We start from the raw sequence: 17,235 nt of genomic DNA on the forward strand, positions 1-17,235 counted from the left end.
ACTCTTATCAGAAAAGAAACAGAGGCCACACTATTTTGTTTTTATAGTAGGAGCAAGGTTTTAGTTTTTCTTTTTTTTCTGTGCATTAGCAGGCATTAATCTGAGTTTATAGAAAGTTTTAGTTTTCTTTCCTAAAGATTAAAAAGTTAAAAAACCTAGAATTTAGAGCATTCTTTAAACTGTAGGATACAAAACACCAAGCCCCAGCAACCTTGACCTATATGAAAAGGCCTTTAATGATAAATGACTTCTTTGCCATTAGATGTACACCAAATGTGGTGTGATGTGATAGACTTCTGAGCCATTCAGGCAGTCTTTCTGTTTGACATTTGGTCGCGAAATAATTGACATGTTTTTAAATCTATGATCCAGTTTGTTCTTTCTGTGCTGTTCCTGATAGTCACGTTGTTAGTATGGCAGTGTCAATGGTACTTAAGTAAAACGGGAGATTTTTTTTTTCTATTGGTACAACTGATTCCTTACCTTATGTATAGTTATACAGTTTCCTTTTCAGTCATATTTAACATTAGGGCAAGAGACATATAGCGGCCAACCCCCTAACATGTTACACAGAATAATTAGAAGTGTTTGCTTTTTACTGAAAAGTGTTACCACCTTAAAAGCTTTGTCTGTTTGCATATGTAAGAATCAATTAGGTAACACTTTGAGACATATATGTTTCCTTTTTTCAATTTCCCATTGATGTTCCATCAATTAAAAGGTAAAGCATTACAGCAAAATCCCAAAGTAGTTCAGTCAGTTCAGTTCAGTTCAGTCGCTCAGTCATGTCTGACTCTTTGCGATGCCATGGACTGCAGCATGCCAGGCTTCCCTGTCCATCACCAACTCCTGGAGCCTACTCAAACTCATGTCCATTGAGTTGGTGATGCCATCCAAACATCTCATCCTCTGTCGTCCCCTTCTCCTTCTGTCGTCAGTCTTTCCCACCATCAGGGTCTTTTCCAATGAGTCAGTTCTTCGTATCAGGTAGCCAAAGTATTAGAATTTCAGCTTCAGCTTCAGTTCTTCATATGAACATTCAGGGATGATTTCCTTTAGGATGGACTGGTTGGATCTCCTTGCAGTCCAAGGAACTCTCAAGAGTCTTCTCCAACACCACAGTTCAAAAGCATCAATTCTTCAGTGTTCTACTTTCTTCATAGTCCCACTCTCACATCCATACATGACTACTGGGAAAACCGTATCTTTGACTAGACAGACCTTTGTTGGCAAAGTAATATCTCTGCCTTTTAATATGCTGTCTAGGTTGGTCATAACTTTTCTTCCAAGGAGCAAGCATCTTTTAATTTCATGGCTGCAGTCACCATCTGCAGTGATTTTGGAGTCCAAAAAAATAAAGTCTGTCATTGTTTCCAAAGTAGTTAATACTTACTAAATACTAAACTAGAACAATTCCTTATCATTTGGGGGTGTGTTTTATCTTTCATTGGAAACCTGTGCACCTCTTCTTTCAGCATCATATGAGTTAGTCTCTGTGCCTGGAGCACTGGTCTCCAGGGACTGGCCTTAGCCCCGTGGTTGAATTCAGTGGATCATTGTTGAGCGAGTGCTCTGTTTGAGAAGCAGAGGTCCCTCTAGGAATGCCATGATGCTTGCCCTCCAGGTGTTCTCCACAAAGTGCTATTCTTTCCCAGGCCCAGGATAGTGTGTGCTGAGGGCCAGCTCCATGGAGAAAGAGGGTTCACTTCCTCTGCAGTGCATCCTCTGCGGCCTGGGGAGGAGGTACCGTGTGAGCTGACATGAAGGGTAGGGCAGGTGCCAGTCCCTGGGGATGTGATAGATATTCTCCAGTTTGGAAATGTTGTGAATGAGGGAGTGGAAGCTGGAAGCCTGGTGGGCAGCCGTCAGCCTGGCTGAGGGCCAATGTTCTTACAGGAAGTGGGAGAAGATGAGCTTGGAAAGGACCATCGTGGAACTCTGTCCCACGCTCAGTGATTGACATCCCCCCCCCGCCCCCGCCCTGAATCATTGTGCGTGCACGTGCACAGTGGGGCAGGTGGAGGAAGCGCTGGGGCGCAGAGCAGTTCCATCAGAGGTGGGGGAAGGCAGGCCTGGTAGTGTGGTGTGGGTGCCCTGGGGGAAGGAGCTCATGGAGCGAGGAAACCAGGCTTTGTTCAGACGCAAGGAATGAACCAGAGACCCTGAGTTGGGGTGGCCATTGAGATGGAAAACACCAATGAAGGGGAGAGGAGCTTTCAAATTCATGATAATTCTGAGTTACAGAAGGATATCTTTAAAAAGTGATTGTGCACCTTTCAACCAAAAGCAGTAACTTGGATGCTCTACTAAGAATGATCAGATAGTAGTTGTCTATTTTTTCAGGGTGGAACTTTGGCTCGGTTTTATAAAAGGGCACCCAGTGTGTCCATGCCTCCGGTGGCTGCTCTTCAGAGTCATGTGTTCTCTTCAGTAATCATTGGTCTGTTCATCCCCCACACTTGTTTCTAGTATTAATCCACTTAGTAAACTCTCATTGTTGTTAATTAGCAGGAAAGACAAAGTTCAGGTCTCAGTTTGAATCCTCACAAATTTTACTATCATATAGTCATCCTGCTCTATTATACATGGTCATTTTTCACTTTGGGGTAGACTCTAATACCATTGGTCTCTAGGCATGTTCTTCTCCTTGCCCAGTTTTATTATGTATTAACAGTGACTAGGACATGTACCTAAAAACACATCGAAACATATGTTCCCAAAACATATGTACCATATGGAGATGGCATTTGTGAATGAGAGCATAAACTTTGAGGTGGGGTTTCTGAAGTTTCTAAACTGTTATACTGTAAAATATATGCCCCTAAAAGCAGAAGTGAACTGGATACTTCACAGAAAAATTATACCCTACCAGGGCTGAAGAATGTAAAGGACGAGAGAATTTCATCACAGGGCTGGTTGAGGAGTTCCACTTCCACTGTTGGAAACTTCCCTGCCAGGGTCACATGGAAAATGGCTGTGCAGGTTGTTATTTCTGCTTCTAATCCTAATAGTAAGAACAGGGAACAGTCACTGCACATCTATTTTACCAAGGCCTTCAGTAAGTACTTTATATTCATCAACTCATTTAATCCTGTCGACAGTTCTGGAAGTAGATACTGTTGTTACCCTCATTATAGAGGAAGGCTCAGAGAAGTTGGTTGACTTGCCAAAGGCTGCACTGCTTGCAGGAGCCCAAGTTCAAACTCAGACCGTGTCCATCTTATTAGCTATCTTGCTGCCACTGCCTTCTAAGGTAGTCTGGGTGAAAGCTCTTCAAAAGTTAGGAGAAATCCCTGGTCGAATAAAAGCAGCCTTGTCTCGTGGTGCAAAATATTTCAGGTATCCATTTAGATGCATTTTCAGCTAAGCATAGGAGAGACTGAAATGGTCTCCCTTGCTGCTGGACTAGTCCAGTTGGATCAGGTGAGATGGGATTCTGTACTGGTTGAAGTGGAGTGAGAAATTAGACATACACTTCAGATTTCATTATGAGGAATTCTTGTGTTATTGTGTAACCCAGTTTGAGTTTAACTCAGTTTTGAGTGCTGTGGCGTAACGGATGGGCAATGGAGTCCTTGTATCTGGGTTTGAATCCTGTGACCAAGAGCAAATTGTCTGCCCTTGCTAAGTCTTCCTGGAGTGGGTATAACAAAAATGGTCATTTCAAGGGTTTAAAAAGTAACCAATGGAAGTTGGCTTGACACCTGGTAAGTGCTTGGCACATGTCCACTGATCCTTCTGTCGCTGTAGTCAGCCATCTTCCTGTTCCCCTGGGGTGGCCGTGCTGAGGAGTCCTGACGTCACACCACTTACTGTGGTACTGAGGCCAGAGGTACCTACCAATTAGGAAAAGGAAAGGAAAGCCACCTGGTGGTAACAACATGTATTAGATGATTTTAGCATGATGTCAGTACCAAAAAACTTACAAGATGTACCTTTAAAGCCTGAATTTAATGGACCCATTTTGAAATTTTGGTAGTTCCAACTTCTATTGGATTTATTGGCCAGAAATGTCTCCTTTTGGCTACAGTTGTGAAAATTTGGTTGAGTCTCTTATCTACCCCAGTGGCAAAATGAAAAGTTAAAAATCACATTGTCATGGAGTCTCAGTCTGCCTGGACTGCCATAACAAAACAGCCCAGACTGCGTAGCTAGAAAAACAAATCTATTTTGTCACAGGCTGGACATCTGAGATCTAGGTGCCAGCTGGGGTGATTTCTGGTGCGAGCTCTGAGTTGCAGACTATCCTCTCTCTCTGTTCTTGTGTGTCCTTTTCTCTGTGCATGTGTGTGGAGAGAGAGAGATCTCTGGTCTGTTCCTAAGCACAGCAGTCTACTTGATTGATAGACCTCATTTAACCTTTATTACCTCCTTCTAAGTTCTATCTCCACATACAGTCATACTGGAGGTTAGGACTTGAACATAAGAATTTAGGGAAGGACACAATGCAGTCTGACATATAATAAAGTGAAAGAATTCCTTCAGGATTGTTATATGTAAATTTTTATTAAGGGATTTGGGGAAGTCTCACTGGGACTTAAGGACTTGTTTACATAGAAACTAAGAGCAGTAATAGTACTGTGTGAAAAGATGGAAATTAGGTCTGACAGCTCCATTTTTCTATTCTGCATTCATCATGATACTAATTTCCTTATCTGTGGGGAAAAATAATAAGAAAAATAAAGATTACTGCCACATTCTGCAAAACATGCAGAATAACATAAATATATTTTTCAAAGTGCAATAACGGTCAGGGTCCACCTGCTTTAAAAACTGTAGTTGGTGATTATTAGCTGAGACATTGTTACAGTAGTTCTAAATTTGCTGCTGTCTCCAGCAGTGTGGCCTTTCCCCCTTCCCTCAGTAAAGACGAACCCCTGGTTTTAAAAGTTACCTTCTGTTCACTAATAAGTCTTTTCAGTTATATTCATTTGCTTTGCTATAACTTTCTCCATATGCTTTCAGTTTATTTAAACTAAAAAAAAAAAATTTCACCCATTTCTTCTGTTCCCCACTCTTCCACCTCTGGCAACCATCAGTCTGTTCTGTGTATCTGTGAACTTGGTTTGTATTTGTTTTTGTTTTTTTAATCCAAATGTAAGAGAGATTGGGCTTCCCAGGTGGCTCAGTGGTAAAATTAAAAAAAAAAAAATCTTCCTGTCACACAGGAGATGCAGGTTTGATCCCTGGGTCGGGAAGATCCCCTGGAGGAAGGCATGGCAACCCACTCCAGTATTCTTGTCTGGAGAATCCCATGGACAAAGGAGCCTGTTGGACTACAGTCCATAGGGTTGCAAAGAGCATGCACACATGTAAGAGAGATTATACAGTATTTGTATGACTTATTTCGCTTAGCATAATGCCTCAGATTTTTTTCACATTGTTACAAATAGCAGGATTTCCTTCTTTTTTACAGCTCAATAATATGCCATTGTGTATTTGTACCACTTCTTTACCCGTTCAGCCGTTATTGGACTCTTAGATTGCTTCTGTATCTTGACTATTGTGAATAATGTTGCAGTGTACATGGGGGTGCAGATATCTTTTCAAGATAGTGCCTTTGTTTTATTGGAATTGCTAGATCAACTTTTGAGGTATCTCCATACTGTTTTCCTAGTAGCTGCACCAGTTACATTCCCAGCAACAGTACACAGGGGTTTCCTTTTCTCCACATCCTCACCAATACTTGCTATTTCTTGTTTTTAGTAATAGCCATTTTAACATGTGTGAGGTGATATCTAACTGTGGTTTTCATTTCCTTTTCCCTGATTATTAGTGAAGTTGAACATGTTTTCCTATGCTTTTTGGCCCTTTGTATGTCTTCTTTGGAAAAATGTCTATTCAGACTTTTCTGCCCATTTTTTTTGCTCTTGAGTTGTATGAGTTCTTTATACATTTTGGATATTGGCCCTTTATCAATATATCAAGACTTCCTGTTGTTTCAGCTGGTAAAAAATCCAGCTGCAATGCAAGAGACCTGGGTTCTATCCCTGGGTTAGGAAAATCCTCTAGAGAAGGCAACGGCTACCCACTCCAGTATTCTGGCCTAGAGAATTCCATGGACTGTATAGTCCAAGGGGTCACAAAGCATCAGACACGATTGAGTGACTTTCACTTTCATCAATATATCATTTGCAAATATTCCCTCCCATTCGATAGTTTTCCTTTTTGGTGATGGTTTTCCTTGCTGTTCAGAAGCTTTTTAGTTTGAAGTAGTCTCTCTTGTTTGTTTCTGCTTTTGTTACGTTTGCTTTTGGTGTCAGATTCAAAAATCATTGCCATAGACTTACATTAAAGAGCTTACCATCTGTGTTTTCTTCTAAGAGTTTTATGGTTTTGTAAAACATTCAAGTCTTTAATTCATTTTGAGTTAATTTTTGTGTATGGTATTAGCTAATGATCTAGGTTCATTTTTTTTCATGTGGCTGTCTAGTTTTCTCAACACCTTTGTTGACGAGACTGTCCTCTTTCCATTGTGTATTCTTGGCTCCTTTGTTGTAAATGACCACGTGTATGGGTTTGTTTCTGTGGTCTCTGTTCTGTTCCATTGATCTATGTGTCTGTTTTGTGTTTTTTTTTTTTTTTTATGGCAGTACCATACTGTTTTCATTACTGTAGCTTTGTAATATATTTCAAAATAAAACAGCATGATGCTGCTAGCTTTGCTCTTATTTCTCAAGATTGCTTTGGCTATTTGGGTCATTTGTGTTTTCACAGAAATTTTAAGATTGCTCTGATTCTGTGAAAAATTCCGCTGGAGTTTTGATAAGGATCACATTGAATCTGTAGATTGCTTTGGCGATTATGGCCCTTTTAACAATATTAATTCTTCCAATCCATGAGCACAGACTATTTTTCCACTAATTTGTGTCTTTTCCAGTGTTTTTCACTAATGTTTTATAGTTTTCAACATGAAATCTTTCACTTCCTTGGTTATATTTATTCCTAGGTATTTTTATCTAGTTATGAATGAGACAGTTAATTTCCTTTTCTGATATTTCATTATTAATGTATAGAAACCTTCTTTACAGTCCAACTCCCACATCCATATATAACTACTGGGAGAACCATAGCTTTGACTATAGCGACTGAACAACAACAAAACACAATGAGTTTTATAAAACATGGTAGGTGTTGATTTCATTGGTCATGCTTCCTTACCTCATTTTGTTCCTGAAAACAACATAAATAACCTCACTGTTCACAGACAGCATGTTTAACTCTTATTCATGTCGTTTGGGGCTGCAGGTTGTAATGCCGGCAGAAATTAACTCAGGGACAGCCATGTCAAGAGGATTGTATCAACCAGCAACCATCTTTATGGGCCGCCAAATGTCAGCTGTCTCAGGCATTGGAGATTTCACTACAGAGCGGAAATCTCCCCAACCCACAAAGAACTTTTCAATTCCTGACCCACATTCACACCAGCAGACAGCCCAGAGCAGTGATGTGACAGGCAGCCATGTAGTACAAACTCCTGGTGACACACAGTGCTTAAATAAGTCTGACAAAATAGATGGAAAGACATCTCTTCAGATTGGTGAGAAAACGCCAGTCACAGCCAGCGCATTGTCTGAGGAGGAACAAACTCATTGCTTCGAGATAGGAAGCAACGCATGTCAGAGCAAGAGTAATTTATCTGAAGGCAAAAAGTCGGCCGAACTCCATTCCCCGTTATGGGAGAGATTAAGTCCAGAGAACAGAACCACTGATTTAAAGTGTGACAGTTCCAGGAGATCAGAGGGATCAGAGGGAGAAATACTGACACGGGAGCATATTGAAGTCGAGGAAGAAAGAGCCAGACCGCCAGTCTCTCCGCTGTCAGGCTCAGAATCCTATGCATCTGAAAACGAGTGTCCTCAAGAGAAGCCCCCTGCCAGGAAAGCTTCCTCAGGTGGGGTGAGAGGCTAAGACGGTTTGCTGATTTTTGTCAGTATTTAGTTTTTCTGGGTGGTGATGTGTGTTAAAAATACAAAATACCGTCTTGTCGTATCTGTCCCAAAGCAAAGTAGTGACTGTGCCAATGAATTCCGTTCTAATGCATTCTTAAATATGTCCATAGAAGTACCTTTGCAAACAAATTCTCTGATTTTTAAACCCACTGTGATATTTTAAAAATATTTTTAATGTGCTTTAAAAAAACACCACAGTTACTTGTGGATTGTTTCTGCATGTTCCTAGCTGATGAGTAGTTCTGCTCTGAGAGGTAGAGCATCTTACCTCTCCCAGCTCCCTGAAGTCAGTGATTGGCCATCTGTTCATATTCCCTGTTACAGATCACCTTCCTTGTGAGGACTCACAGTCACAGGAGCCCTTCAGAAAAAAGCAGGAAGAGCAGGAGGAGGAGAGTTTGAGCAGTAGCAGTGACCTCACAGTTTCTGTAAGTGAAGACGATCTGATTTTAAAGAGTCCAGAACTACAGACAAATCTGGGAGACACAATGGAGCAAGAAGATGGAACAGAGACCTTAAATGTAATCCACTCTGAGCAAGAAAGAGATGCCCCATCCACCGGAAAACCTAACTGTATTTTGCAAGCCCCAAGCACTCCTGATTCACCAAATGAGTCCTTCACTAACTTGCCAGCAAAGGAGTAAGTCATTCATTTTTTTTCACTGTTCAGTTTTAATTATAGATATTTTTAGAGACCATTCCACTGGGAGTATATTATTGAACACTCAGCTGTAAGTGTGTAAGTCCCTTAATTCTCATAAATAGTCTTTTGGATAAGGACTAGTTTCTTTTTTTTTTTTAATGAAATAGCTTTAAAACTCTGAGTATCATTGAAATCATGGTGACTGGCAGTTTATAATGATATCTAAAGAATCCCTGGTTAATTCATAAGTAATTCCCTCTACTTCTTACCCACCATTCTTTTAGAAAACCAGTCATTTTGGACTTGTAGTAACACAGGTGACAAACACTTAAACTTTTGGGAATTTAATTTTTGAGACTGAGAACTTTGTATCTAATTAATTAATTTGCTTAATTCTTCTATCCCTTTCCCTTGTGTCATTTTTGTGATACAATTAAATATGCATTAATAAGTTTTAATAAGTGTATATGTAAGGCAGCTTTCCTTTTCTCAGTGTAAATGTGAGGACATTGGAGACTTTAAGGTTCAAGAGGAGTGTCAATGTTATATATTTTGAGCACTTATAAAATCCAAGTCATAAAAGTTCAAGTCAAAAAAATTCATTTTTTTTTTCCACGAGCTCCCCTGGTGGCTCAGACGGTAAAGAAATCCACCTGCAATGCAAGAAACCCAGGTTTGCTGTTGATTGGAGGTAGTGGAGTTGTAGGAAACATAGAAACAACATGTTGAGAATCAGTTCTGCAATAAGGGTAGCACTAATAGCATCAAATATCTTACGGGTACAAGGAACCTCAGTAAACAACGCAGAGTAGAGCTCATCATCTAAGATGGGACACTAGGGCTTCCCTGACAGTGCAGTGGCTAAGACTCCATGCTCCCAAGGCAGGGGGCTTGAGTTCCCAGGGCTTGAGCTCAGTTGCTGGTCAGGGAACCAAGATCCCCATGCCACACAGAGCGGCCTAAAAAATAAAATGAGGACACCAAGGCCAGGGGTGTAAGATTGACACCTAGGCGGGGGGCCAACCCTCCATACAGCCTCCCTGCCCCCATCCCACCTTGGAACATGTGACACTGTGATGCCATCACTCGCTCTCCAGCATTCCCAGCAACAGTGAAAAGCCAAGTGGATTTCTTGCACACGAGGGTGTTATGTTTTCTTTAAACTACCAGTGTAGCTTTTAATATACTGCCTCTTACCACTCATTACCAATTTAGAATGAAAAGTTTATAGTCTAATGGACTTCAAACTGATGTTTAAGAAATATTTATTAAGAGCACTTAAGTATAAAGTACTTGTGCTGTAGATGGAAGAACCATTGTGGTGCCCATCCTTGGGAGATTCGCTTTATAGCAGAGGCAAGCCCAATGGGGTTTTTCTAGTAATGGTACTTGCCTCTCATTGAGGAGGTATGGGTTATTATGTACTACATCATTAGAAACTTTATTACTAAGAAGAGTATGTTTCTATTTCAGGTGGTATTTGCCTTCTTTTTATAGCAGTTCTTGCACAAGTTGGTATTTTGGTAGGAGGAGTAGTGGACTTACTCAGGACTCGGTCCTTTTTTGAAATGAATAGGTTGAGTATGACTGTAGAATTAAGGATGTTCTATCTCCTATTCTATATGAATGACTGTTTCTTGTGACCCTAAAACCATCTTCTTGAAATTTTGGAGTATATTTTACCAAAAATTGTTGGAAACTAAGCATTTGAGTTGGAGAAGGCAATGGCAACCCACTCCAGTACTCTTGCCTGGAAAATCCCATGGACAGAGAAGCCTGGTAGGCTGCAGTCCATGGGGTCGCTAAGAGTCGGACACGACTGAGCGACTTCCCTTTTCATTTTCATGCATTGGAGAAGGAAATGGCAACCCACTCTAGTGTTCTTGCCTGGAGAATCCCAGGGATGGGGGAGCCTGGTGGGCTGCTGTCTGTGGGGTCGCGCAGAGTCAGACACAACTGAAGCGACATAGCAGCAGCAGCAAGCATTTGAGGAATTTTTGAAGGTTTATCTTAATAGAATGCCCCCAGAATGAAAGATCAGTTGGTGATGCTGGTTTTCTGTGTCCATGTTACTAAATCTGAGTCTGTTGATCTGTGGTGAAAGTCCTCCCCAAGCATAGATTGACAGTGGTTTTATTTTTTTCCTTACAGTGGTTTTAAGTAGTTCTTGTTAACTCGTAGACTTCCCACATCTCTCGAGACCCTGCATTCTCTTCCTTTCTCTCCAGCCTTTGCTCTTCTCCTTTGCTCAGAGGGTTATTTATTAATCTGAGCCTGTGGCTTCATATTTACAGAATACCGCCCTAATGCCAGAGCTTCTCAGTTTACTTTAGTATCTTTTGGGGGCCTGAGAAAAGTTACTAGAATGAATTTTAGTTAACAAAGGTGAAGAGGTGGGACAAAGGAAGACAGCAAGAATTGAACAGGAAACTGGACCCTCCCATTTGCTGAGATTGATGATGATGACTTCAGGCATGTCTCGGAGATACTGTAGAGACACAATGAAATGAGTCTCGCAAGAAAGCAAGTCACACAAGTTTTTTGGTTTCCCCGTGGGTCCACGCTGCAGCATGTCTCAGAACTTTCTTTTATTCTTATGGCTGAATTGTATTCCAGTGTATGGATAAACCACATTCTGTTTATCTACTCACCTGTTGATGGACCCTGGGTTTGCTTCCACCTTTAGGAGCTTCTCTGCCTTCTCTTATGGACACCTCCAGACCCAGACGTAGAGCCCCATGCTGTGATTCCTGCACCTGAGCTGTAATTACAAGCTGTAATTAACCTTTCTCACAAGCGCACTTACTAGAATGAAGCTGGGTAAAAGAAATGTTAAAAAGGAGGACCTTGAATCTTGTATTTTCTTAAGGAGTGAGCAGTTCGCTACAAAGTTTGGCCCAAAGCTCTAGGACTTTGAACACTAGATATTCGTTATTTGTCATGTGACAGGTGGTTGACCCTGTGTCATTTGGGGCTACAGGGATAACTTGGCCACTTGTCCCTCATTTTGGGGGATTAGTTCAGCCTCAGTCACCCTGGGAGAGGTAGTGGGGTTCTCAAGACAGCAGGAGAGAAGTCCAGTGCACAGATGCTCTTTAAGTATCTGCTTGCATCCTGTTTGCTAACGTCCCATTGTCTAAAGACACCCACAGGGTCCAGCGCAGAGTCAAGAGGTAGATAAAGACAGCCCATCTCTTGTTGAGATGAGTGGCAGAGTTGCATTGCAAAGGGTGTGTACCCTGCAATGAGAAGTTTATGGTCAATTTTTGTAACCCACCACAGTACTTTAAGACAAATTCAAATAGAGATAAGCTCGGTGTGAGTCCAAAGGGTCGGGACAGGTTTTATACAGGTGTTGATACAGCATCTTGAAGGATGTCCAGGCTTTGAGTACAGAGGAGGAGGGTAAGGGGTGGAATGGGTCTGAAGAAAGAGTGCAGGTACAGAGAACACAAGGGGTGGGGCTGGGGGGCAGGCAGAGGGCCTGGCTGAAGGCTTGTCCGGGAGCAGCTGTCAGAGTGAAGGTTTGGAATGTCATCGTGGTTGAGAAAGGCCTTCAGTGTGCAGTTAATGTACATATAGTTCATCTCTATGTTCTGCAGAGCAGTTGAAGGCTATTTTGAGAGAAGGGTAATATGGCGAATCACTTGATTTAGGAGAAACAGTGTCTTCAGGATGACTTACCCACGAGCTAGCCAGAATTCTGAGATGGCCTCTGATATTCCTGCCTGCTGGTGTGCCTCTGTGTGATCCCCGTACCTGCAGTGTGGACAGGACAGTGAGGGTGGTGGAGCGCCCTCCTGTGATCAGGCTGGCATACGATGGAGAGGAAGAGTCTTGCAGATAAAGTAGCTAGAGGTGTATCCAATTTTTTTAAGGACCAGCTTTTTGTTTTGTTGATTTTCTTTCTTGTTTTCAATTTCATTGATTTCTCCTCTAAATTTTGTGATTTCTCCTGCTTGCTTTGGATTTAATTTGTTCTTTTTTTCTCGTTCCCTAGGGTGGAAGCTTAGCTTATTTATTTTAGATCTTCCCTCTTTTCTAAACATCTATTCAGTGTTATAAATTTCTCCATAGGCACTGATTTCACTCCATCTCATAAATTTTGGTAAGTTGTATTTTCATTCAAGATATTTTAAAATTTCTTTTAAGACTTCTTTGATTCATTTGTTATCTAGAAATGTGCTATTTAATCTCCAAACACTTTTAGATTTCCTATAATCTTTGTTATTAATTTTCTTTTGATCTGAGAGCATACTTTTTATGATTTTTGTTCTTTAAACTTTGTTGAGGTATGTTTTATGACCCACAATGCAGTTTGTCTTGGCAAATGTTCCATGCGAGCTTGAGAAGAATGTGTATCTTACTGTTACTGGATGAAGTATCCTGTACATGTAAGTTAGATCAGGTTAATTAATGGTGCTCTCCACTTCAGCTATATCCTTGCTGACTCTTTACCTGCTGGATGTATCAGTTACTGATGGAGGTGTGTTAAAATACATAACTGTAATAGTGGGCTTATCTATTCTTCCTTGCAGTTCTACCAGTTTCTGCTTATGTATTTTGATGCTCTGTTGTTGCACGCATACACATTAAGGATTTTTATGATGTTCCTTGGTGTGCTGTTTTGGGTGTTTGTCCTGCTTGGTGTTCTCTGAGCTTCCAGGATCTGTGGTTTGGTTTATTTGGAAAATTCTCAGCCGTTATTTCTTCAGATATTTCTTCTGCTCCGTTCTCTGTTTCTTCTAGTATTCCCATTACTTTTGTAAGTTTTTTTAAGAGACTTCCAAACTGTCTACCAGAATGGCTGTAGCATTTTGCATTGAGTGGCAGTTCCTGCCACTGCCCGTCGTCACTAGCATTTGGTGTCATCAGTGTTCTGAATCTGGGGCATTCTCGTAGGTGTGCAGTGGCGTCTTATTGTTGTGTCACTTTTGTTTATTGTTTGTTTATTGGCCATGCTACGCATCATGTGGGATCTTAGTTCCTGGACTAGGAATGGTACCAGTGCCTCCTGCGATGGAAGCTCAGAGGCGTAACCACTGGACCATCAGGGAATCCCCATCATTATTGTCTTAATTTGCATTTCCCTGGTGACATATGATGTGGGACATCTTTCCATATACTTATTTGCTGTACGTACATCATCTTTGGTGAGATCTCTCTTAAAGTCTTTGGCTCACTTTTAATTGAGTTGCTGTATTTTCTTACTGTTGAATTTTGAGAGTTCTCTGTATATTTTGGATAACAGTCCTTTATCAAATATTTCTTTTCCTGCAAATATTTTTTCTTGGTGTATAAGTTGTCTTCTCATTCTCTTGACATTATCTTTTGCAGAATATAAATTTTTCATTTTAATAAAGTCCAGCTTGTCAATTACTTCTTTCATGGATCCATATCTTTGGGTATGGAAAAGGCCTTTCCATACCCAAGGTCATCTAGGTTTTCTCTTATATTATCTCTTAGGAGTTTTATAGTTTGGTGTTTTACATTTAGAACTATGAACCATTTTGAGTAAATTTTTGTGAAGGGTATAATGTCTGTGTTTAAGTTATTTTTTCTTTTTTTGCACTGGATATCCACTTGTTCCAGCATATTGATGAAAAGTTAACTTTTGGGAGGCTCATTTTCCTTCATTTGAAGATATTTCTATGTTTTTTAATTGAGATACAGTTGACACATAGCCTTCCATTAGTTTCAGGTGTACAGAGTAGTGATTTGACATTTCTATGCATTGGAAATGATCATCGCAGTAAGGCTAGTAAGATCCATCACCACACATAGTTAAAATTTTTTTCTTATTGTGAGAATTGTAAGGATTTACTCTCTCAGCAACTTTCATATATACAGTATTCCTAACTGTTGTCATCATGCTCTACATTACACCCCCAGAACTTGTTTTGTAACTAGAAGTTTGTGCATTTTACTGCCTCCATCCATTTGGCCTCCTCCCACCCTTTGCCCGCCTCTGGCAACCACTAGACTCCCAGTCTGTTCTCTGTATCTATAAAATTCAGGGTTTTTTTTTTAGATTCTATATGTAAGTAAGATCATACAACATTTGTCTTTCCCTGACTGACTTATTTTATTTAGCATAATGCCCTCAAAGTTCATCCATGTTGTCACAAATTGCAGGATTTCCTTTTTGTTGTTGAATAATATTCCATTGTAAATATATACCACAATTTCTTTATCCATTCATTCATCAGTGGACACTTAAGTTTCTTCTGTATTTTGGCTGTTGTAAATAATGCTTCAGTGTACATGGGGGTGTATATATCTTTTTAAGTTAGTGTTTTCATTTCCTTCAGATAAATACTCAGAATTGAAATTCCTGGGTCATATGGTAGTTCTATTTTTAATTTTTTGAAGAACTCCCATACTGTTTTCCATAGCAGCTGCACCAGTTTTTATTCAAACCAACAGTACACAGAGGATTCCCTTTCCTTTATATCCTTGCTGGCACTTATTATTTCTTGTCTTTTTAATGATAGCAGTTCTTACAGGTGTAAGAAGATACCTGATTGTGGTTTTGATTTGCATTTCCCTAATGATCAGTGATGTTGAGCACCTTTTCACGTACTTGTTGGCTGTACTTATTTTCTTTGGAAGGATGCCCATTCAGATCTTCCACCCATTTTTTTAATCAGAAGCTTGGATTTTTTGCTATTAAGTTGTATGGGTTCTTTATATGTTTTGGATATTGACCCCAGTCAGCCATGTGATTTGCAATTATTTTCTCCCATTCACTAGATTGCCTTTTTATTTTGTTGCTGGTTTCCTTTGCTGTATAGAATATTTTCAGTTTGAAATAGTCCTGCTTGTCTGGTTTTGTTTTCATTGCCTGTGGTTTTGGTGTCATAACCAAGAAATCTTCGCTAAGACCAGTGTCGAGCTGCTTTCCCCCTGTGTTTTCTTCTAGGAGTTCTGTAGTTTCAGGTCTTACATTTAAGTCTCTAATCCATTTTGAGTTCATATTTGGTATAATATAAGGATCCAGGTTTTTTTTGTTTGTTTTTTTTTTGTCTATAGCTGTCCAGTTTTCCAGCACCACTTGAAGAAGAGATTGACTTTTCCCCATTGTGTATTTTCCCTATCTTGACACTTTTGTCCAGATAAGAGTGGCTATATATGCATTGATTTATTCTGTTCCATTTGTCTATATGTCTGTATTTATGCCAGTACCATGCTGTTTTGATTTCTGTAGCTTTATAGTATGTTTTAAAATGAGAACATGTGTTCTCCTGCTTTGTTCTTTTTTTCTCAATGTTATTTTGGTTACTCAGAGTCCTTTGTGGGTCCATATGAATTTTAGGATTGTTTGCTTTTTTTGTAAAAAAAAAAAAAATGATGCTGGGAGGTTGAGGAATTACATTGGATCTGTCAATCATACGGGGTAGCATATACATTATAACAATATTAGTCTTCTAATCTGTGAACATGAGTTGTCTTTCCATTTATTGGTGTTTAATTTCTTTCAATAGTGTTTTATAGTTTTCAATGTACAAGTCTTTAGCTTCGTTGGTTAAGTTTATTTGTAAGTGTTTTGTCCTTTTTGATGCTATTGTAAATGGGATTATTTTCTTAATTTCCCTTTTAGATTGTTCATTATATAGAAATGCAACTAATTTTTGCCTGTAGACTTTATATCCTGCAACTCTACTAAAGCATCATAGTGTAAATGCATTTTAAAGCCCCATGGGCCCCAAGAGGAACATTAGGAAATAAACATGCATAGGAAAGCAGCTCAAGGACTAGCTCCACATTCAGTGTCAGGAAGCTCAGAAGGAACCAGAAAAGGTGTCTGGGGAGAGTCTGCAGTGAAGAGTGTGGAGAACCGAGGGCCAAGCTTGTGTTGCAGATGCCAAATAGTGTTTCACGTAGGGTTTAGAGAGATTAACAACCTTCCCAGGTCACACAGCTGGCTGGAGGTGCAGCTTACGTCCAGACTGACTGGCAGATGCCAGACTCATGCTCCCAGTTTCTGTGCTCGAACATATAAACCACAACCAGTATGATGATGTTCCCTTTAGTAGCATCAACTCTGTGCCAGGCACTGTTGTAAGAGCTTTATTTATAACAGTATATTTATTCCTGTTGTCATCACCATCTTACAGAGGTGGAAATGGAGACACAGTGAGGTTATGTTCAGGGTCAGCGTGCTTTGAACTCAGCTGTCTGGGTCCAGAGTCTGCACTCATAACTGTCTGCTGATAACTCTCTCCACTGCCTGCATAACTGGAGTGTCATCAGGCATAATATTTCTTCAGGTTGAATGAGGACGCTCAAGAAGCAAATAGATTCTTTAATTAGAAAAAGAAAACCAAGCATCAGCGTTTTGACCTTTGGCTCTGTCCATATTGATTTTGGTGCTTCCCAGCCTCGTATAAGCTGGTGCAGTGCTATATGCCTTTCTTCCAGCTTGAATGAAGTACTTGTAAAGTTGCTTTGTTCTTTCTCCCCATGGAGCATGCCTGAAAGCAAAATGTAATGCTGCCTTTTACGCTAAGTCCAATGAAAGCCTCGGTTTCTCAGGGTCAGAAAAATGCAGTCATATAGGTGGAGTCTCACCCAATGATTTTACTTCTGCCCCTCTCAAAAGTTAAGTGTAAGAAGGAAGTTCTTACAACTGAGAAAAGA

General features: G+C 40.2%; 1 protein-coding gene across 4 annotated transcripts in view; it reads left to right on the forward strand.

Moving 5' to 3' along the window:
- KIZ (kizuna centrosomal protein) overlaps positions 1–17,235 on the forward strand; it is a 93,280-nt gene that overhangs the window by 15,957 nt on the left and 60,088 nt on the right. For 3 of the 4 annotated variants that reach the window (XM_061436382.1, XM_061436384.1, XM_061436385.1), the window contains exons 5-6: positions 7,249–7,894; positions 8,277–8,592. In XM_061436382.1, coding sequence (XP_061292366.1) covers positions 7,249–7,894; positions 8,277–8,592 — 962 coding nt within the window. Of the gene's footprint in view, positions 1–7,031; positions 7,128–7,248; positions 7,895–8,276; positions 8,593–17,235 lie in introns of all 4 variants that reach the window. The other variant, XM_061436386.1, reaches the window with a different exon arrangement.

The sequence above is a fragment of the Bos javanicus genome, chromosome 13, assembly GCF_032452875.1.
Source record: "Bos javanicus breed banteng chromosome 13, ARS-OSU_banteng_1.0, whole genome shotgun sequence".
NCBI lineage: Eukaryota > Metazoa > Chordata > Mammalia > Artiodactyla > Bovidae > Bos > Bos javanicus.